Below are 22,448 nucleotides of genomic sequence, written 5' to 3'. Positions count from 1 at the left end.
TAAGCAGTCTGCGTGAATAATCTTTCCCAGGGCAAACCAGCAACTGAAACGTGCAGATAATAGTAAACAGTAACAGCAGCTCTCATTAGCCTTTCCTCTCACCCCAACCCGGCCGTTGGCTGATGTGTGTAATAAGTCACTTAATGACCCAAGATTTGTTTTAAAAAAAGGTTCCCAGTCAGATTGGTGTGCTTTTGAATGGGCCTAAATCACAGGTGATCATAGGCTGGGGCTTCTGTTTATTGGTAAAGCCCTAGTCCACTTAGCACCCAGTAAAAACCCTTAGCAAAGGGCTCATCCACCAGATTGGTTTGGTTTCTTCTCCTCCGACCACAACTCTCTTGCCAGGATGTCTGAAGCAAGCGCAGAGAGTTGGAGCACCCAGCTTTGCTTATCATTCCCACTGGATTGCCATCATCCATGTAGGAACGCTGTGTCGTAACCCCAAAAAATCCCACTCGGCTGCGTAGGACCCTGCAAGAGCACAGCTCTGTGCTGGGGCTTCAGTTTGTATCAGCTAAAGCTGTTCCTGGAAAGCTGGAAGACTGACCCTCTTGGATTTCATCTGAGCTGGAGAAGTGAGAGCACATATTAAATAAATAATACAGCCATAAAACCCCAGCGTGCTGCTGCTCCCTGGTTTCTCCGCTCCTGGTGCCGTATGCTGAAAGAAATGGCTTTCCCTCTGCCGCTGGCTGTTTTCGTTTTGCTCTTGTAGATCTTACCCCTCCTGCGATCACCCATCTCCTCGGAGTCCTGCCTAACCATGCTGGATATGTCCCTTTTCTCCAGTTTTTTGTTCTCGAGACTCCATTATGGATTATTTTTCTTTCCCCCACCAACGGACAAGGCCTTTCTCATGATCTGCCACAGCCTCACCGGTAGGGCTGCATGTCAAATTAAGAGATGGGTGCTATTTCTTGCAAAACATCCCAGATGTTTGTCGTTCTCATCTCGCACAGCCACTGGGTTTGCTGCACAGCGATGAGCTCCCACAGCCCAGAGCCCGTCCCAACTTGTGGCACGAGCATGGTCACAGCAGATAGCGCTTGCTGAGCTGTCCCAGCTCGCTCACCCGAATCTGTACCCCAGTGCTTGCTTTATGCCAGGGCTGCAGTCAGGATGATGGATCAAAATTACCCTCAGCTCTCCCAGGTACTTAGAATTAGAAGGTTAATAAAAAGTCAATCACTCTTCTTAATAGTGGTAAAGACATTGGCCAACTGCTGCACAAACCCATGTTTTTAAGGCTGATAAATTAATTTATGCAGCTGCCATTTGGGCTAGTGCCATTCAAGCATTTCTGGGGAAGATTTGCTGTCATCTTACATCCTGCAATGCCATTCCTGGTCTGTCCCCTCCCGCCTGGCTCGAGTCTGCTCCAGCCCATGGCAATGCCCCCCCAGCAGCAGCGACCGCAGCCAAAACAAGCTCCTCTCTTCAAACATAAATTCCCTGAATAACACACACACAGCAGCCAAGCATTTTCTGGGGCATGAAGCAGGGGGGTGGTGGAATTGATTTCCTTAAGGAGACCTTAACACTGCATAGCCTAGTTTAGGTGAAATTCAGTCATTTTGCTTGCAGCACAACAGGCAGGTGCCTTTCTGTTAGAGCAGGAGGGTTGCACTGGGCCACACGAGCCCCTGAAGGGCTCAGGGAACCACGAATAAAAAAATTAAAAAAAAAAAAAATCTTGTTCTTTCCTATGGGCTGTTCCCTGAATAAAAAAAATAGTTCACGTGAAATGACTGCGATCCAAGAGCCAGTTGACGATCAAAGCCTTTTGCACAGTTGCGTCCAGCTCCAAGTTCGGTACCTGCTCAAGCCGAGGAGGGTCTGTGAAATTAGCTCCCTTGCTGCCATGGTGCAATATCAGAAAGCCATGGCTTAAGTGCATATTGAAACTGGGAGGAAAGCTTGTTTTCCTAGTGTTTAGCCAAGCCTCTAGATGGAAGTTGACTTTAATCCCAGTGCTTATCTGCATCCATTTCTTCCTTGTAATAATATCTTCAAAGGAAGAGCAAGAACAAAGTACTGCTAAACGGACCGTGGAGCATAATCCAGCATCACCAAGGGAACTCTAAAAAAGATCTTTCACCCCTCCCAGCCTCCCCATCACAACATGGTCAAGATTTGTGAGATGTTTCTGCTCTAGAAATAGCACCCAGGAGTTTGCCTGCTCTCTCCCCAGCTCAGCTGGGTCACAGCCAGGTCTCCATAGCCAACCTGTGGCCATGGGCACCCATGGGGTTTGTGCTGTTCAAGAAAGCAGAAGAGTAGCTCTGGATTTGGAGACTCTCTTGTTAACTGGCACATAACTTATCAGCATGGACCTCTGGAGTAAAGCTCTCATTTTTTTCCCCTTGTTTGAAATAACGGTCTCTGGACAGTCAGCTCTCACGGGCAGCTTGGAAAAACAAACCCAGAGGAGACATCAGAGCATCTTGGCCCCAAGTCCTCCACAGCATTACATTATCCGGCCAACAGCTTAACCCCAAGTGCAAAGGCAGTTGCTTTCTCAACCGGTGCACATGCGTGTATCTGATGGCAGGCAGGACATCAGGGCAGCCCTGCCACAGCTTATTCTGTATTTGCTGCTAAAACCAACCCTAGTCCTGTTAAGCTAGCTGCTTTGCTGACTGCATCAGCTGCATTGCCCCACCAAGCAAGGTAGCCTCCTGCGATGATTTGGAAATCACTGCCTGTTGACTCAAAGGCAGGCAGCTAATACTCTGCAGGGCTGTGAAAGACAGACAAGTAAGGCACTGTAAATAGCTCCGTACCCTTGGCAGACCAGACATACATGGCAGATCACCATCCATACCTTCACAATACCGTATACAGCCCCAATGCTCCCAAATCTTATTGCCTTCTTGATGACTACAGATAGTCAAACTAGAGCACTTGGCTCATGCCCATGCACACATGCATTGCAAGTGCCATCCTTCATGGGGGGGGACGGACACCTCACGGCATGCCCCCTTCTGCTGCTGGGCTGAGCCAGGCTTTCTGCTCTCCCTGGCCCTCTCCTAACACCTCAAGACGTGTTACCTTGGAGCAAACTCTTTAACTGTAGGTCATAGGAATTTCAGCCTTCCTGTGATTATTTAGGAAGGTTATTCTGGTGATGACAATTTTGGGAAGTACACGCACATATACATTTGGGGGGGGGGGGGGGGGGGTGGGGTGGGGTATTTCCATAGGAACTGCAGGAATTTCACTCTTCCTTGGCTTGCAGGGCTCCAGTACATCAAGTGGCCATGGCAAACTCCTCATACCCCAGTGGTGAACGCGGGTATTGATCAGTCAACAATAAAATGCTTTGGTACTTACAAATAACCTTCATTTCCTTCCACCCTGCCTCTATTCTAAGTTATTCCCCCAAAGTCTAGCGGGGAGCTCACAACACCTTGCAAGGTTGTCTGTCTATGTGCGTTATTTACAAATTAAAGCTCAGCACAATTTACAACTCTTTAGTTCTGTTACTTTTGGAACTCCTCAGGGAAAAGCCCAACGCTTACCAGCTGCCTGCACCCACCCTCCCAGATCACAAACAGCTCATGGCTTGGTGCGCACGTTGTGGAACCAGCTGTACAACATCTTACCGTGCTGTGCAAGACGAATTTCAAATAAGGTGTGGTGGCACTGGAGCAGACGCGCTTGAGCAGCTGCCCAGCAGAGATGGTGGTGGGCTGGCTCTGTGGTGGGCATTGCTCGGCGGCTAAGCAGAGCAGTGTTAGTGCTGGTTTGCATTTTCAACTAGAAAAACCAACAGGTGCTGGGCAGAACCGTTCTCTGGCTCAGTCTGTAATGAAAGGCAAAACATTTCCGCAGCTGGCTGGTTTGGCGTGAGGCTAAAATGCCTGCACCACCGCAGCGGATGAGACATGTGCACTCACCAAGTTGACATGAGCAATTAGCATGCATGAGGCTCCTTCCACCTCCTAATTCACTCAGAATAACAAGTCATTAGCAGAAAGTCCTCAGCAGCGCTAGTCTGCCGACAGGTCCTCATTGTAGATACATTCTTTGATTTGCTTTAGAAGATAAATTGACCTGTGAAACTCCAGTCTAGCTCATGCTAATGAGTCTCTGTAGGGTCATTGTGAGAATTAATTTATTTATCTAAGGATTTCTCCGTAGTGCTCATCTCCTCGGCAGCTAGACTGAAGAGACATAATAGGTCTAACACGCTGGAAATACTAGATCAAATCACCCAACCCTGCAGGTGTCTGTCCTACATTTGCTGTCTCGGGCTAAAGTTGTTCTGGCTTGGGATCTCAGTTTCTCACCTGTATAGCCAAGAGGACAAACACATGCCCTCTCGCTCAAAGAGCTTCGTAACCAGCAGTGTGAGAAGCGTTACAGCAGCACTAGCAATTCCTGTCCATCTAATCAAGGGCTTCCTCACTCTTTAAAAGCACCAGGCTAGCTTCTTTATTCCAGGGTTTTGCAGTGGCTGTAGAAAAGAACTCTGCACTCTTTCTGAATTAAGGTTTTTTTAATCTGGTGCTCCTTGTTTCTGGCCCTCTTCTATCAATAAACAGCCTTGAAATGTCTCTGTGTGCCCACAACTGCACAGACACACTCCTGGCCTCTGCAGAGGAGATGGTTAGCCCCAATTGAACATCCTACCTAAATAACTCATGTTCTCACTCTCTCCGAGAGAGCCAGGGAGCCCAAAGCGATGCCACGGAGCAGAGACGTCCCCCCACATTAATGTCCCTCTCCTTTTCTTCCCCTGCAGCTTGAAAGCTGTCCTGATGGGGAAGCCTCAGGACAACACAGTGGACTTGTCGGGCATCCCGCTGACGCTGAAAGACTTGGACCGGGTCACGTCCTACCTCCAGCACAGCTCGGAGCACATCGACACGGTGGAGCTGTGCTTCACAGAACTGACGGACGACATGCTGCTGCAGCTGCTGCCGGCGCTCTGCGTGCTGCCCCACCTCACCACCCTCTCCCTCAACGGCAACCGGCTCACCAAAGCCATCCTACGGGACCTCACCGAAACCTTGAAGGACCCCAAGAAGTTCCCCAGCGTCACCTGGATCGACCTCGGCAACAACGTGGACATCTTCTCCTTGCCGCAACCCTTCTTGGTCAGCCTAAAGAGACGATGCCCAAAGCAAGGCAACTTGCCGACTATTCTGGAGTTTGGCGAGGGTCAGGTAAGCGATTTGGAGAGCCAAGATGGCCTGGCTGAGAGCCAGGAGGACCTGCGAGCTGGACCAGGCAAGACTGACAACATAGGTTTGCAGCAGACGGACAGAACAGTTGAGGCTGGGGAGCTCCCCAACTCGGAGCAAGGTGCTGCGACACCGCAGACATGATGTCCGGCTCCGCGGCTCTTGGGTGGGTGCGCTGAGCAAGGATGACTTAAAACCGAGACCTCAGCGTTGGAGGTCCTGGCGGAGGGTCGATTCATGCGGTGGGTTGCTTCGGGAGTCCGGACTGCTGCCTTCCTCCCGTATGATGAATGTCAACTTTTTTCTTTTCCAAAACCACATAAAGGTGATCACGTTGAATACTTGTATTTTATAAAAGCTGGCCAGGTATTTTTGAACATTAGTGACGTGCTATGCTTTTTAACCTCTCAAAAACGCGTCTCTAAGGTGGTATAATACGAGGCCCTTCCTTAGAAGAGCACAAAAGGGGAGAAGAAAGGTGCCCAGACTTTGCAGGGAAGGACTCCCTTTCCTTAGTGCTGGATCCCAGCCAGAGCCCCGCTGCTCTCCCACGTGATGGACAGACAGCAGTCACCCCAAAGAGGGCTGCTGCCGAGATAAACCTTAAATCCTTTCCAATCCTGACTTCAGGAGATGCTGATGACTAGCATAACTGCTGAGATAAAACAAAAGTCTGATCACACACTAACCAGGGGTGTTTCTCTTAATATAGCAAGCCAGCCCAGAGGGAGAGCTTTGCTTTCCTGGTGCGGAGCTAAATCCCAGCCTGCAGTGTGCCTGGACGGCATTCTCACCCTCCCGCCTTACCGAAATCAGGCTGGCACTTGTGCCTGCCCAGTATTTATTCAGACGTGAAATCCAGTTTCCCACCAGCCGTGCTGCTGTAATAACTCCAGAGTTTTTAATGTGGTACCTGGAGCTTGCACCAGCAACACTGAGAGTATTTGATCCATTCTGGGGAGCGATCCGCAAAATCTGGAGCCGGGCCTCAGCTCAGGTTCATTGCTGCTGTTGACAAAAGAGACCACAATACTGAAGGTTTATAAATGAAAAAATAATCCTGGGGTTCATCCCTGTATCACTGCCACTGAGGGCTGAGCAGACACAGCCAGCTGGAGATTTAAAGCCTCCGAAAGGCTGTTGGGTCACTTGGCTGTGTCCATCCCTCCCAGACCAGAAGTGCTTTGTTTCTAAAATGTCATTTTGTTTTTTTCTAAAAGAGACGGGGGGGTGATTTTATTTTATTTTGGATGGAAAATGGATCACCCCAGAGCAGCAGCACTGGAATGGGCACTTCAGCTTTTGAACCAGAATTTCATTTGATCCTAAACCTGGGGGAGGGCAGGAAAGTGTGAAAAACTCCCTCTCCTTTACATTCAAAGGACCAAACATGACTCCGTTTGCTAAGAGGGAGCCCTTTTCTATCTGTTCAAAGCCCATCCCTGAGCAGCTTTACAGCATCGTTTTCCTGGCTCACAGCAGTGACTCTCTGGCTTTGCTTCTTCTGGGTGCAAACGCCGTCAGACTTTTTGGTCGTCTCTTTGGCTCTGTTCATTTAACACTGCTGCACCGGGAAGCTTTTTCCAGAGGGGCTTCATGCTGTCGGTTGTTGTTTCTCCTCCGTACGCAAGTAGATAACTTAGAAGAAGCTCTGCTACTCGTTTTAATACATTTGGCAACGTTCAGTATGATTTGCATGTATCCAAGCCTTTTTCCTTTTTTTTTAATGCTAACTCTTTCCAACAGGCATGCAAAAACTTTGCAGTGAATAAACTGTTCTGTTTGAAATAAAGGAGCTATCCGTAATCAAAATGAATGACAATGTTTAATAAAGACCCAGTGTTGAATTTTTCCTCTGTACAGGTTGAAATGCCCAGCTGGCAGGCCAGAGCACGCCAGCAAAAAAACAGTGCTAAGCACTGCAGCTCTGGGTTCTCCAGGGTGCTTAAAAAAAGGGTCGCTGTAGCTGGCTGGAGAAATAAATAGCCCAGTTTATGGGCTGGATTCTGCAGGGTGGGCACAAGGTGGACGCAGAAGCATCGTAAAAGCATCTGTTAAATTTTAAATGTTGCCAGTGTGCAAAACCAACGTGGGAGAAAGGAATACTGAGAATGGCATACTGCTCTACAGGGTATTTATCTCCAGTGTTACAGTCTCAGTGCACTGAAGGAAACGGCTTTTTATTTGCAGCAAGGGCTCTATATATGATCTGTGTTCCAGCACCCAAACCACGGCAGGGGACAGGACACGGGGGCCAGCGTGCTGGTGGGAGCAGGTTTGTCCTAACGCCCAGGAGACCTCTCCTGCCGCACTTGGGGACTATTTCTACCCTTACTACAACTTCAATAAGGTACCTTTAGTAGAGGTATAAATTAAGCAAGATGTGATACACCAGGTTGGCTGGGTCTCAGCTGCATCCCTAACCATCGGTCCATCCTCGGGGGAGATTACACTTCTCCGGCTCCCCAGTAGCCACACACAGGGGTCTCCTTGCCTGGAGCAGGCTGTGGGATGGGGCTTATGGCACGTATGTTTTGTTCATATGGAAGGGCTGACAGGCAGCATGTAGAGCCTTTGCCTACAGCCAGGGCAGGCAGTGAGACACGGGCAGCAAATCCACCATCACTACTTCATCCGCCACGTGCATAGGGCGCCCTGCTGTGCCAGTAGTAGATCCCACATGGAGATTTGTTAACTCAATGTATGGGGATTTCATCAAGAACAAGATTTCTCCTTGCAAAAAAGAAACGCCAGCAATTTCTTCTGTAAGAGGTCAGGCTCTGGTTTGCTCAGTACCTCAGTACTCAACACTGGGCTCCCCTCGTTATGCACAGCTCAGGCCCCTCTGTCTGTTTAAATTATTTCAGTCGCAAGCTCCTTGCTGCAAGCTTTTTATTTTCTGCTAAGTATTTGCACAGGAACCAGCCATCCTGGGCCTCAGTATCTGTCTGGACCCCGCAGTTTGGCCATGCAAATTCATCAACCAGAGGCACTTTGCATTTAGAGCGCTGCATCATTTATTGATGCTTTGCACGCTCAATTCCCTCACCGACACAAACCACCCAGGAGGTCGCTCCTGCCACACTTCCCCTCCAGCTCAGCTTCTACCTGCTATGAAACACATCAATCAAGCAGGAGACATTTTGCATTTATCAGGCTTTTTCTGCAAGGGGTTACCGGCAGCCCACCAGCTCAACTTTCAGCTGCAGAGGGCTAAATGCAAGGCTCTGTCCCCAAAACTGCCCCAGATGTGCTGCAAATCAGGAACACCTCGTCCCAGCCGTCCCCCTCCGTTGTGAAATGCTGTCGTTGGGTCCCTCGTGTGATCATCCAGGGCCACGCTGCAAAGGATGAGCCTCTGGAGAAAGACCCTACATCCCTCAGCACTTCGCCCTGTGCAGACATTGCACCTCTGCTCCACTGGTACAGACAGGCTGGTGCCAGTATCTCTGTGCCCAACGAGGATTTAGCCCTACTGAGAAAGGGAAATAACTAGAAAGGACCTTTTATTGATATTTTCATGCATGCTGAAGCATGCACCAAATTACTGACTTTTCATAGGAGAGAAAAAAACCCACAGCTCCAGTAGAGACAGTTACTCAGTTATAAAAACAAGAGGGCTTTAGCTAATCAGTCTCTTCCTTGCAGTGTGGATTAGGTCAATTAGCCATTTACTGCACTTCAGGATGATGATGATCCTGTGGGCTCAGTAAAGAGTATTTTTTTTTTTAAGAACGTAGCATGAGATTGCTTCCCTTCCCAGCTCATCAGCATCAAAACAAGCTTGGAGCTCACTCCATATATAATCAATGTTCCCCCGTGCTACACCGGGCTGCTTCTTCTGGTCAGAAGCTTTTAAATGGCCCTAGAAGAAGGATTCAAGTACTGAAAATCACTGCTGTTAGAATATTAAAGTTGACTGAGGTCATTTCTTGTCAAAGGCGGGAGGAAGTGGCCACCATAAAATAAAAAAGTCCATAGAACATCCAAGCCCTGTTTGGTTAGTTATCTCCACCAGCGCTACACAGCTCTGCCTGTGCATGAAGGAGACTAGTCTGTGGGAGAAGATTTATGCCTTCAGCAACAAAAATGTAATTGGAAATAATTCTGCACAGATTGAAGAGCCCACACTGAGGGGAATCGAAACAGTAGGCAAAGAATGAGAGAGGCATGAAAGGGCTGATGCCACACGCTCTGGAGGGCTCGTTCCAGCTGGGTTATCTCAGAAGAGTTTGCACAAGCCCTGTTTGGGTTTTGAAGGTGATTATTCATTTAAAATGAGGGTTATATTCCTGGGGGGGCTAGGAGCAGGCAGGAGGGCTGGTGATGGTTACCGCCAAGCACGGACTGCACTGGAAACCAAGGAAGCCACAGAAAGCACTACTGGGGACATCAAGAAGCTCAAAAATACTTTGGGCAAAAGCATTACTTGCTGCTCACCAGTCCTTCGGAGAGGAGCAGAAGACTGCAAACGCCTACCCAAAAGTGCCGCAGAGGAAAGGCCAAAAAGTGACCTAAAGGACTAAATGGATACCAGGGAAGGCAGCAGCGGCTGAGCCGGGGAGTGGGCTGCCCCAGGCAGTAAAACCACACCGGGTTATTGCACTGCAGCTCACTTTGCATTCAGGCCCAAATGTTTCAGTGCTTTCCTATGGTCCAGCACACCTCGTTTCAGCAGCGGGAGAGGAGGAGGCTCCTGAGCTCGTGCAGGGACCACTCATGACCTCAGAAACGCAAAGACTCCCATTTTCCATTAACTAGGAGCACATCACCGCTAGCTGCTATTGCCAAGGAAACCGACTGACCTTATCAGCAGTATTCATGTATTAATCCTTGCGAGGAAGGGAAAAAACAACTAACCTAACCTCTCCAGTGTGATGTTCCTAGGTGAGCAACAGATGTAATCTCCTTCCAACCTCTTTGGTACACAGGTATCGTCCTGGAAACATCACGCAGTGATCCCACTCTTCCTTCGCTCCAGGGGCAGTTGGGTTTTTACCTGCCAGGGTGCTGTATTCCACCAGCAAACTATACAAAGCAAGAGGAGATGATCTTTCCAGCTCTATTAAATGTCTTTAGCCTTAAATTCTAAAGGACAAACGGACAACCAGATCCATCCCTCACAGACCTCCAACAGCCTCCAGCGGTGCGAGTCTCACCGTTTCCTACCAGCGCGCCCCATCTTCACAAAATATTCTCAAATGTTCAACAGCTGTAAGCAAAAGAGCCGATGACCCTGCAATACCAGAACCTGCTGGGCTTTGGAGATTCCATCTTTCCTTTCCATGCGTTGGGGGAATAGAGGTCTTCTAAGATGATGAAGCGGATCTCGATGGGGATCACTCCCCTCCCTTGCAACACCCCACAACCAGCGGTTGCACGCTTTCAAGACACAGGTTTGCACACACTCAGGCAGCACATCACGACTGCTAGTTATCACCCAAAGCTAGCCAAAAAATAAGAAATACAACAGGTTTGGGTTCTACAGCGTATTTACATGTGCGTGGTCAAGGACAGCTTGTCCATGAGGAAGGCAAAGTGAGGAGCAAACACCATCTCCCCGCACCCATTACAGCCTCGCTCTCCGCTTTGAGCCCAGTGCAATAATAGCTGGGGCAATGCCACGCTGAGCTACAACCCCCACAAACTTTATCATAAATGCAAATATCTGCAGCTAGTGACTGCTTGCGGGCAGGAAGGTTCATAGCCAGGAGACAGGCAGAAGAGACAGGGAAATATTAGCGCAGGGCTGGCTGCGAGGCTGCTGGCTTACTTCACCCCACTGCAATCTACACTCTGCTTGTACCAGAAAATCTCCTCCAAATCCAGGCGGGTGCAACCCTTTCCTCACCAGGACCAAGCCCTGGGGGGATCAAGGCTCCTCTCCCTGATGCACACAGCCCAACGCATCCTTTGCTCTCTCATTCTCACTCACATCCATCACACCCACCTTTAGAACAAATCATTTTATTTTTTTTTCCTTCCTCATCTTTATTCAGAGGTAAAACTGAATATCAGGTACAGAGGAAGGTGCCTGGGCAGGGCAGGCAAATGGTGGTGTCTACACTTGCTAAAGGATTGGGGTTTCCCTGATGCAGCCTCCTCTCCACCTCAGCAAAACCCAACTTGCGTTGTATTTATTTTCATTTCCTTCTAAGCTTTAAGAGAGAAATATATATTTGCAGGGCTGCAGCGCATGGCAGATTTCCCATGTGCTCCCCAGGAACGCACAGCACTGCAGGGTAGAACTGAAATAGTAATTAAAGTGGAGGGGGTGGTGGGTGCAGGCTGGGGTTTTTTTCTTGCATCTGTATTTTGCAGCCTCTGGCTTCTAAAGAAGCAGGTTCGTAGGAAATTGCTGGTTGTGGGGAATGGGTGAATGAAAACTAATCACAACTGCTGCAAAAGACGGTGGGTTTTCAATGTGAAAAACATGTTTTTCAAACAAGAAAAAGCTGACCTAGTTGAAAAGCCAGAGAGCAGCAGGTCAGCTGACTTCTATTGTCGTTACAAATATTTATTGGAAAATGCAGTGCTCGGGGAGCGTGAAGAGTGCTTTTCAGGGACCGAGAAGGATTTCTACACTTGTCATGGTAGATGTCTAGTGAGTGCCCTCCTAAGCAGACGCTGCTGTTCCTGGGTGCAGATGCAACCAAACTCCCGAGCTGCCCAGAGTGGAGCTATGTCAAAATCTCAATGGAAATCCCAATATCCAAAATTTAGGAATGCTGGGGTGTCATTTTCCTGAGCAGACAGGTCCAGAGGAGAGCCACCAGCCCTACATATGCCCTGGGGTCTCTCCTTCCAAAATCATGAGTCACACACAAAATCAGACCTTCTCCACCTCAAACATAACAGCTGGGGAGTGATTTTGAAGGCTGGGACCCAGGCTATAACAAAACCTACATGAATAGTCTGGTTATTATGAGGAAAATCAACTCTTGTGAGAATGCTTCAGCTGCAGCTGGTTAAATAGAGAAGAAACCAGCAGGAGCTAAGAAAGATGTTTGCAGGATGCGGTTTTCCCAGGGAGAAAGTGACTCTGACGGGGTTGCAATGAAGGACACAAAAAGGGAGAAGGTTGAGACCTGGGCAAATCCCACTCTCAACATCTGGGATTAAAAAAACATCTGCATAAAAACCCAGAAGGCTAAAACTTCCAGCTGCCCCCATGCTACCTGAAGCCTGATATTTTTCCCTTTACTAACAGAAGAAAAAGTCCTGGCTAGGGGAATCTTTTGCATTATTTATTGGCAGCTCATGCTGGTGTGTTTAACGCTGGCCTTGGAGATAGCAAATAGTCTGCTTGAGCCCAGCTGATAGGGGAAAATGCATATAGCAGCATCTGGAAAAGTAACTAAGTATTATCCCTCAAGGGCTACCTGTTTTACATACAAAATACTGAGCAAGCACAGTTAGAAACCAGAGGGGCTTTATCTCTTGCTGATGAAGGAGATCTGAACCCAAATTACATTGCAGTTCAGATGTGTGCAATTCTTGTTGGAATCATTTTCCTTGCTGGAGTGATAAGGCCAATGCCAAAATACTTCAGGGCCCAGGAAAAAAAGTGCCAGATGCCAACTACTGAGCACTGGGGGGGTACCAGCCTCCTGCAAGCAGGGATAGATGGAGCAGGCCACCTTCCCTTTCCAGCCCATCAATTATCTCCTACATTTCAGTGAGCAAATATTCCACCCAGTTGTGAAATTTCCCTTTTACTATAACCACAATAATAATAATGAAAAAAAATCTGATGTATCCTATTGTTTTGGTGCTTATGGCAATGTCTTGGCCAGGATGAGGGCTCTCTTGCAGCAGATGCTCTACAAACATGACAGCCCCTGCCCACAGCCACGGGCAGCGTGGCATCCTTCCACCACGCGCTCAAAGCTAACGACCAGCAAAAGTGACTCTCAGCTTACTTCTTTAAGTAAGATGGATTTGAAGACCAGTTTTCCTAAACCGTCAGGATTAACATTGGCTTTGTAAACACCTCACAGATTTTGCTATGCAATCCATGTATCCTGCACTAGTAAGAGTGTTGAGGGAAAGCCTGCAAGGCTCGCTTAGTGGCTCTCAGCCTCCGAGTATTAAGTTGGCAGATCAGCCTTCAGAGGTCACAGCTAAATTGAGTAGATTTCATTGATTGCACCATTAATTACCTGCCCAGCAGAAAGCTCCTGCACAATGGATGACCAGTTAATTTACAACAGATCACTCGTAGGAAGCTTTATTACAGAGAAAGGCAGTAGCAATTGGCCAGGTGGTAGCAAGTACTGCTCTTCTGCTACCTGGCGAGATGGTCAAGCTTACAACCAAACTTACTGACCTCCTTTTTCAGACATTGCAATAACCAGTGTCTCCAAACATCATCATAAAAAAATGGCAAAAAAGAGCTGTACATCCAAAATATGTGATTTATATTGAGCTGAAGGCTTGCTGGGAATAAAATGTAGATGTTAGTTTATTTCTTTGAGCAGTCATAATCACTAAGCTGGCGGGGAAAGAAAGTATTTGATCTACTTTTCTTGTGCTTTACCATTAACAAATGTTAGCGCAGAATTTGTTCACAAGGATGAACTGCAAGAGCTTTGCTAACTGGAAGGGACAGGGGGAACCCTGGATCCCAAGCTGGCACTGCGGGACAACTATTTAGGAACACAGTGCCAGCTTTGTACACGAGAACTTCATAAGCCCACGGCTCAATTACCTGTGATTGATGGGGAATTGGAGCTGCTTTGTTTATAGTCCCTTCTGGGAGTTTTGGGCTTGCATTTTCTATCTTTTCTTCTGTAAATATGCAGAGAAGACCCCTGTTTTTACCTTTGGATTAGTTTATGGTTTTACATAAAACCAAAGACCTGATTTAGTAGAGTCAGAAAAGATGCAACCTGTTTACCACCACCTTTAATAATTTGTGCAGATTTCTAAATTCATTCCCTGAGTTTTCTGCCTCATAATAGCTTATTGATTCCATGGCTTCTGTGCCATCTTTCATTCTTCTTTGCTATTTTATTAATTTAGTCTGAGAAGAAAAACCTGTGGAGCCTATATAGCATCCTTCAAGAAGGGTTCACTTAGCTGCACCTGGCAGGTTGGGCTGAGCAATCAGTTCCAGCCCAGCTCTTCAGCAAGCCTGTCCCATGCTGCATCTCTCAGCAAGTTGTTAGTGGAAGCAGAAATAGCATTTGAAGTTTACAAAAGAGAAGCATAGGGCCACTGCCTTGTGCTGTGCCAAGAAGAGGAGAAAGATCAATATATAACTCAATGAAGATTTGGCCCATGCGTTTATCGCTGGTTTTTTCTAGGCACGTGCTACAAAGCTCTCCCAATTGCTTGCTGCGTTACCTGTCAGCTGTGTCCTTCTCCACGGGAAACCAGAGCTCCTCTTGGTTTGTGCAAGCCTTTGCGGAGGTGCTCTGTGATTAGGATTTTGCATCGCAAGCAGCAGCCGAAGGCCTCCGCCAACAGTAGGACCACAAGCAACAGCGAGAGACACGCTAAACACAACGTGAAAATCACAGCTACATGATTAGACCTCAAAGCGCCTTATTACAGGCATGCCTGTTCTACAGGTGTAAACTCCTGGAATAGATATAGAGAGACTCAGATATATATGGAAAACCACAAGATAAAGGAAGGGACATTGGCTGTAACAAATATGGAAAATCCAGCTGCATCACCATGGGAATGAGCCTCCCCTTTCCTCTTTTGCAGCCGCCTCTTGTCTTGCTACTACCTCCAAGTAAGACCTGCAATTCCAGCTTGTCTTATACAAATGAAATATAAGGCAGTAAGGAATCACTCTCTGAGCATCATGCGCATCTAGCTCTGGTACCTGCTAACCTGGCTTTTACCAAACTCCTGTTGAATCCTCCACATAGAGATCCAGGCAGAAAATCTCAGAGGTAGACAGATTTTCAAACACACAAAATAAAAGGCATTTGCTTCAGACTGTGGGTCTTTGCACGTCACTTTCCAATAGGAGAACTTCACCATTACTTTTTTGTTTTATTTCATCTCCTTCACTGTACACACCTGCTTGTTAAATTATGAATTTAAAGGCTAAGTATTTTCCCAACCGCTCTGGGGGGAGCTGTGCTTTCTTGCAAGCTCAGAGCTCCCCTCCACCACTCGCACTGGAAATGGCACAGAACTGCAGGCTAAAATGCAAAACTTAGCCTTTCTTTGTGCCCTTCACATGCCTCTGTTTGCCGTGAAAGCCTGCCAACTATGTTCAGGTTCTTTGCAAGAGATGGAAAGGAAAAGATAATCAGGCAAATTATAAGGGGGAGATTTTCAAAAGAACAAAACACCTACTTCTCCCTTCCAAGCAGCTGAAGAAGAGAGGCTTTGCAAATGCGCTTAAAGCCAACTGGGTGTTACGCATTTTACCAACAACTGGCAGAAGTTACTGTAAAAATCACTCCATTGTTCAGCCGGGGTGGGGGGGGGGGGGAAGCAGCAGCACAGCTTAAAGCATTGCAACACTTGGGACATATGAGCTGTGTTTCACTACTGCTCATTTCTAACCTGAGCTCACATCAGCGGTATGTCAGGCCTGCTCAGTACATCAGCAGCACGGGAAGATGTTTGCAGTGCACTAAATGAACCAAGTTCCCAGCATTGCTGGGAGAAAACCCGGCTTCCCACCTCAGAAGTAGTTAAATTCAATCTTCTGCACATCTCTTGCTGCTGAAACTGCCCTCGTTCTAGCTCATTAACCTGAGTGGATATTGCTTCTTTAAGCGATAATACTAATTAGGAAGTGGTAGAAGGCAAGAGCTATTTTCCCCACACCTACGCAACACACAGTACACATACACATGCACGATGCAACTGCAGCTTTAATTTAGGTGGTGCTTTTCATATAAACTACATCTTGCAGACTGATCTTAGCAGCTCAGGTTTGCATGTCAGCAAAATTACCCATCTGATGGGCAAAGTCTGCTCCAAATACACGTGTGCCAAGCAAGCCGCATTTAAAAGTTAGGCCCACACAAATTCAGCACAGCTCACATGAAAGGGATTAAACCAGCGTTCTCTGATGATAACTGCCAAGCAAAAGCCAAGCAATTGGTAATACCCGATAGGAAATAAGCTCTGGACCAGTGCATTTCTGAAGCAATGCTGTGTACTCACAACAAAACATCACCTGTGCTGTACAACTCTTACATATTTAAGTGTCGAGAGGTCTCTATTGTCCTTATTTTAATCTGTATTCCTCCAAATCATGTTTCTTCTTCCTTTCCCTCCCAGCCCACCAAAACTTCTTCCAAAGTAACAGATACTAACAGCCTCCCTCTGTGCACCAGGGTCAGTATTTTCCCATGACCACCAATTATTTTCTTCTCCCTCCTTAATTCCTAGGAAAATCTGAAGGGTGTGATTAGACACCAGCTTCTCTGGGAAATCATAATCTTTCCTACCTGCTTTAATTTCCTCTTCTAATGGATGTAGGTACCACCACCTCTTCTTCCTCTTGCAACTGTGACCTTCTGCCTGCTAGTCTACAACTTCAAATGCTTCTTGCTTAATCATCAATCAGAAATGCAGCTTTCCCTCCTCACCCACCTCCAAAACCACCCCCCACTGCCCAGAAGTTTGCCATTTCATCTTTGGAGCTTGCCACTTGCCACCCTGCGAGCAGCAGAAGAAATTAGATAAGCATAATCTTATTTGTATAAAATACTGGATTCTGTTAAGGAAAGAAAGATTTTTATTTTTTTTTTTTTAAAAAAAAAACAAACAAAACCCAAAACACAACAACAAAAAAACCTCCAACAATCCTTGCCCTTTGCCTGAGCTATCGGGGGAGCATGAAATGGGGTTGGATGTTTAAAATGAAATGGAGGTAAAAGAGCTTCACCTGGGGCCCCCAACGAGCACCAGCTATTTAATCAATAAGGGTCAGCAAATGTCCTGACCTCAAGCCAAGCCCTGCATCAGTCTGCAAGCAGCCTCGAGGCTTTTAATAAGATTATTCAAGATCTAACATTGTTCAACACAGATTGGGCCACCCCTTCTTGCAGTGACCTGCAGACCTTGCTTTTTAACAGGTGATCAGATTATCAAGGGGCTGTAGGGGGGGTGGGGGAAATTGCCAGACTGATTGGATGCAATTTTAATCCCTCAGATCAGGAATAAGACCTGCCTGTGAAGGATGAACTTATGGGCTTTGGTGAAAAAGTCTCCACTGCATCTGACAGTTTAAATCTTATTTTGTAGTTACAGTTCTGCACAAATATCCTCTCTGAACTGACCAAAAATCCGCACCCACAGCGACTGGGCTCCTGAACGTGCTCTCCAGAGATGCTAAGGAGGGAAAAAGTTTCCCCAAGTACAGTATAGCTTTACTGCCACTTTCTACTTACTTTTTATCCATTTCCTCTAACTTCCACAACCTCCAATTTCCTCCATGTACTTCACATGTCTTTTGCAGCATCCCATCTGCAAACCTAACAACCTTAACCTGCCGTTCCCTTCATGAGAGGAGTTCCCCTGGAAGCAGAGCTGCCTTCTCCACCTCCCTCTGTACCAGAAACTCTCTCCAAGACACAAGCTAGCAAGTCTTCACGCAGCCACTAGAGAAACCAACCCCCAAAATGGGCTGAACTTCATCAACAGCTATCCAGAGCTGCGGCAGCCATTAGACCAGAGCTGTCCCTTCATCCATGCAACCAGCTCCAGTATCACAGCAGTTCTTCACACAATTTTGGTGTCATTGCTGCTGCCTCCATCCTGCTCTCCTCCCTGAAACTCTTCTTTTTCCTCAGCTTTAGCCTCTGAGCTGCTGATACGCTGCCAAATGACACAGCATTGCTGTCATCTCCAAAGACCTTTTTGAAGCTTAAAAGCGGTAGCTTTGAAATACCTTCTCCTTGATGTGGTCTCCCGTTTTGGACTACCAAACAGCCTGGCGCCAACACAAAAGCTTTGTATTGCCTCGTACAAACACAGAGCATCTTCCTCCCCCAGTACAGAAGCGTACGGGCTGGTTTAGAGATGACTGGATACATATTAAATCAAATTCAAAGTGCACACACCTTGGTACAGCGTCTTCCCATTACATTCTGAAATCACCATGCATTTCAAAGCACACAGTTCGCACCTTGCTTTGAAACAATTCTCATCATCTTCACAGCAGGTACCCTATGTATTTCACATCCCGAGGAGCACTCAGCACAAAGATTTTATTATTTACTGCTACGGTTGAAGGTAATAAATATGTGATTTGACACAGTTAAGTAAAATTTCTTTATCCAACAACTGACCAAACTGGCCTTCCCTTTTCTCACCCACTCTAGCAAGGCTCTGATCTCCAGTTTCTTCATCTGTAATGAGGAGGTAATACAGCTTCACAGGAACGCAGGCAGACCATTTCAAGATTATCTGTTGGAGGCACAAGAGATGTAAATCATTATATTGGGCATTTCATCTGCTGTTGCTGTGGGCCACATTAAACAACCGGACATGTTCATAGATCACATGAAGACCGGTATTGCATTTGCTGTCAGATAAGGGCTGTGATAACTTAATATCTATAGGAAGTATTTGATACCACTAGTATCTTGACCCAGGTATTTATTAGTAAGTCTAAGCTGTTCAGGAAAATTTATATCTGGGTGATAAGCTTAGACTTAGCTAGGAAGTTCATCTCTGAATGTGCTATCAAACCTCAAACCTATTCCACCATTCAGTTAATAATGGCACCCAATATAAACTCACAGCCAACACAAACAAATCAAATGCAGTTAGCACACGTACAGAATACGAGAAAAACAAAGACAGCCAAACTGAAGAAACTATCCTCCTACAGCATCTGGCAAAGCACAAGCAAGGAAGTAATTAAAAAATCCAGAAAATAAATTAGAATTATTAAAAAAACCAAGGAGAGTGCACCAGAAAGCCATAGGCAGCTTTAGAAATATGGATCATTATTTCATTTGTTTTGAGACTTCATGTTGCAGCTGTGCTATGGAATTATTTTAACACAAATCATTACAAATACAAATGCTGTTAAGAAAAAAATAATCTAAGGATTGACTTGCAAAAACTAAGAGGAGTCTAACAACAACAAAAGCACGTACAGGAAAGGTCTTAATTATTGGAGAAGAAACTTTTAACATTTCCAAGTTGATTAAAACAGCAGGGATTTTAAATTCAGTCTCCATCATGTAATTGATTTTCTCATTTGTATTTTGTTCAGGTTTTACAGTTCCACACACAGGTGCTGGGCTGTGAGGTGTTTATTGACTCCAGCTGAGCTGAAGCTCAACACCCACCACCAAGACGACACATCAGGGCTTTGCTGGGCAAGTCACAAGCTTTAGCAAGCAGCCAGGCTTGCAAGTCCGGAGGCTGCATGCATTTGAGCAAAAGGTAATGAAAGGCAAATAATTCTTCATGTAGTATTTTTATTTTGTACTAAAGAAAACTAATTTTTAACTCCTTTGGCTCCTCATCACACTGTTTATTCGTGCACTCTTGTGTCACTGCTGTCTGCTTAGACCAGAACGCTTTGGGGCTGGGACTGTTACTGCAAGGGCAATGGGCTTGCATACTGTCAAAGAAAATGCAGGCTCAGCCTTCGCTGGTCCTACAGTAAGAAACATTATTAACAGCCAATTAAAAAGCGGTATTTTCACTGTGCGGGGGATTCTTTGCATGTTAATGAAAGCTGCAAATCTTATTAGACAACCAGGAAGGAACTAGCAGTAAAACCATGTTTCCCCAAACAAGCATCTTCCAAGGTTGCAAATCTCCTGCTCTAAGAGTAAATGCTCTGAACTTGATCATTGCACCATCTTGTGGGCTTGAGCATCAGGAGGTAAAACAGGGCAGATGTTATTCTCCCTCCTCCTGAATTAAGAGCACAGGAGCACTAAATGCTGTTTTTTAAATATGTCCTTCTTGCATGCTCTAAATCAAATTCCACCTGTTAAATTCTTACAATTTTGAGCAGTATTAGGACTGGTTTGTAACATTTGGGATAAAATTGATTTTAAGCATAAAATTGAGATACTAAATTACATGAACCGACAGAATAAGGTGCATGTTTGTCCTACTAGACCACTAAATGATGTGTTGACGTTGTCCTTTACAGGAACACGTGAAGTGTGATCAACCTTTGGCAGCACAAAGTCAATCAGGTGCTACAAACATTGCTGAGCCTGACCCCTGGGTGAGCATAAGAAAGGCCAAACAGCCCCCAGCTATGTAGAGCCTTCACTCTTTGCTCAGAGCAATTCAGTGTCAATGCCTGTAGCATCTGAGAAATTATAACAAAATATTTGGTAATGTGGCAACTGGAAGGAAACACACCCATAAATTTTCCTTGCACGACACTAATATCATCTTAGTTGTTCCTTGCTAGAAAACAGCAAGTCCTCCGACAGCGCCTTATTCTTCTTCGCTTATTTGAAATGAGGGAGAGAAAAGTTAAAAAATTAACTGCTCTTCCATCAACTGCTCTTCAAGAGAAAAGGAGTGAAACTTCAAAATTTAGGACCTATTTCATTCTGAAAAGCTAAGATACACAGTATATCCCTTCCTCCCTTCTCATTAAGTGGATACAGCCAGCTAAAACTGATTCAGCTGAAACAGCAGCTACCAAGCCAAGAAAGAACACATCTTTAGATTTTAGTTAGTAGCTGGGATATATTTTAGTAATTTATGGTTTTACACGAGTGATTATTTTAATGCTGATGTAGATACGACTGCTTTATAATACTAATCAAGAAGTAATGATGATAACCAGCATTTATATGAAATGTGAAGCTTGTGATTTACAAAAAGGAAATGGGAGTACTTGCAAGGCAGCCATTTCCCCACAATTATGTCTCTCCTCACAGTGACATGAACCACACCACACTTGCCTTCCTGTCCTCATCATTTTCATGCAACATTGGAAAGAAGGGATGAGACCAACGCACCTTGCCTGGCACATGCAAGGAAACCATTTACACAACATCCATTCTAATTCATTCTACCTCAAACGTGATGCACGATCAGCTGCCTGCAGTTCGTGCCTCTGAACACAGTCATTATGACAAATTCCCTCTACAGAGAAGACAGGCCAGTCCCATCCCATCTTGTTTAGTGCCCTGTATAAAAAGGAGCCTGAGGATTAGAGCCTAGTTACTACTAAATACATACTTGCATCACAGAAGTGATTTTTGCAATTGGTACCCTCTATGCCACCTCAATACAGAAGGAAAGACACAAACAAGATGACCATTACCTGGAGCAGCCACTTTCCATCAGGTCAGCAGTCACAGCACATATTTTGTGGATAATACGTCATCACTGCGTTTTCTCTCACAAATGAATTACTAAATTACATTGCCATCTCTCTTATTGCTAAAAGCTGGCACTCAGCCATTCTTAGCTTCACTGTGTAAGATTTTTTTCCTTTCTGCTTTAATCCTTTCATCTATTTTAGATTTATCCGTGGTTGTTGGCTGTTGTTAAGTGCCAGGGACTCCTGCCAACTGTTCTCTTAAGCCTTTAGAAAATCCAAAATAATTGTATTTTAAAATCAGGATTTTTTTTTTCTGTTGCTTGTTCCCCAACACTGTAAAGCTGATGTGCCTCAAATGTAATCAAAACAGAATTGATTTTATTTTCCCTCCCCCCAAGCACTGTAAGATAAATAGTAAGATTACATACGCTCCCATTAAGATCATAGTAATATGTTTAGGACACCCATTTTGTTCAAAAGGCACCATTTTCTAATGGGAGTAACACTTTTCCATTCATGCATCTTAGCAAAACCCAGCCTGTTAAGGATCTCTGCTAAGGAAGTTTGGTTTTGATGAAAACAATCAACAAGAAATACTAAAATGAAACTCATGAACAGTTAACCGTAATAGATACCAACCTGTAACAATAAACCCAGATAAACTGTTTCCTGTTTACGTAAGTATTCCCAGATCAACTCTTCTCTACGTTAATGAGATAATTCTGATACATACTTATAAAAGAACAATTACAAAAACAAGTTGCAGCAAACCTATCTTGAGCAAATTAAACAGCACATTAAACAGTCAAGCAAAAATATGCCGTTGTTTCTGTTTACTGAGGGCATGTGGCTACGCTTACCTCCATTATCATTAATGGCATACATTCTCATTTAAATAAAAGCGGATTCCTTGTGCTCTTTCTGAAACCTTTAAAACCATTTTTATTTCCAATTTGTATCATATCACCTCAGAAATGTCTTCTGTCAACATTCTAATACACAAGCTCTTAAAA

At 45.6% G+C, this 22,448-nt stretch overlaps 1 protein-coding gene across 1 annotated transcript in view; it reads left to right on the top strand.

The window, feature by feature from the left end:
- Window positions 1-7,116, top strand: part of LRRC75A (leucine rich repeat containing 75A) — a 95,233-nt gene extending 88,117 nt beyond the window's left edge. The window contains exon 4 of the mRNA XM_049803640.1: window positions 4,751-7,116. Within this exon, the coding sequence (XP_049659597.1) occupies window positions 4,751-5,336 (586 nt within the window). The 3' untranslated portion in view covers window positions 5,337-7,116. The remainder of the gene's footprint in view (window positions 1-4,750) is intronic.
- Window positions 7,117-22,448: the final 15,332 nt, after the last annotated feature.

Source organism: Accipiter gentilis, chromosome 6 (assembly GCF_929443795.1).
Source record: "Accipiter gentilis chromosome 6, bAccGen1.1, whole genome shotgun sequence".
NCBI classification, from domain to species: domain Eukaryota; kingdom Metazoa; phylum Chordata; class Aves; order Accipitriformes; family Accipitridae; genus Astur; species Astur gentilis.
Note: the sequence above shows the minus strand (reverse complement) of the source record. Positions and strands in the feature narration are given on the sequence as shown.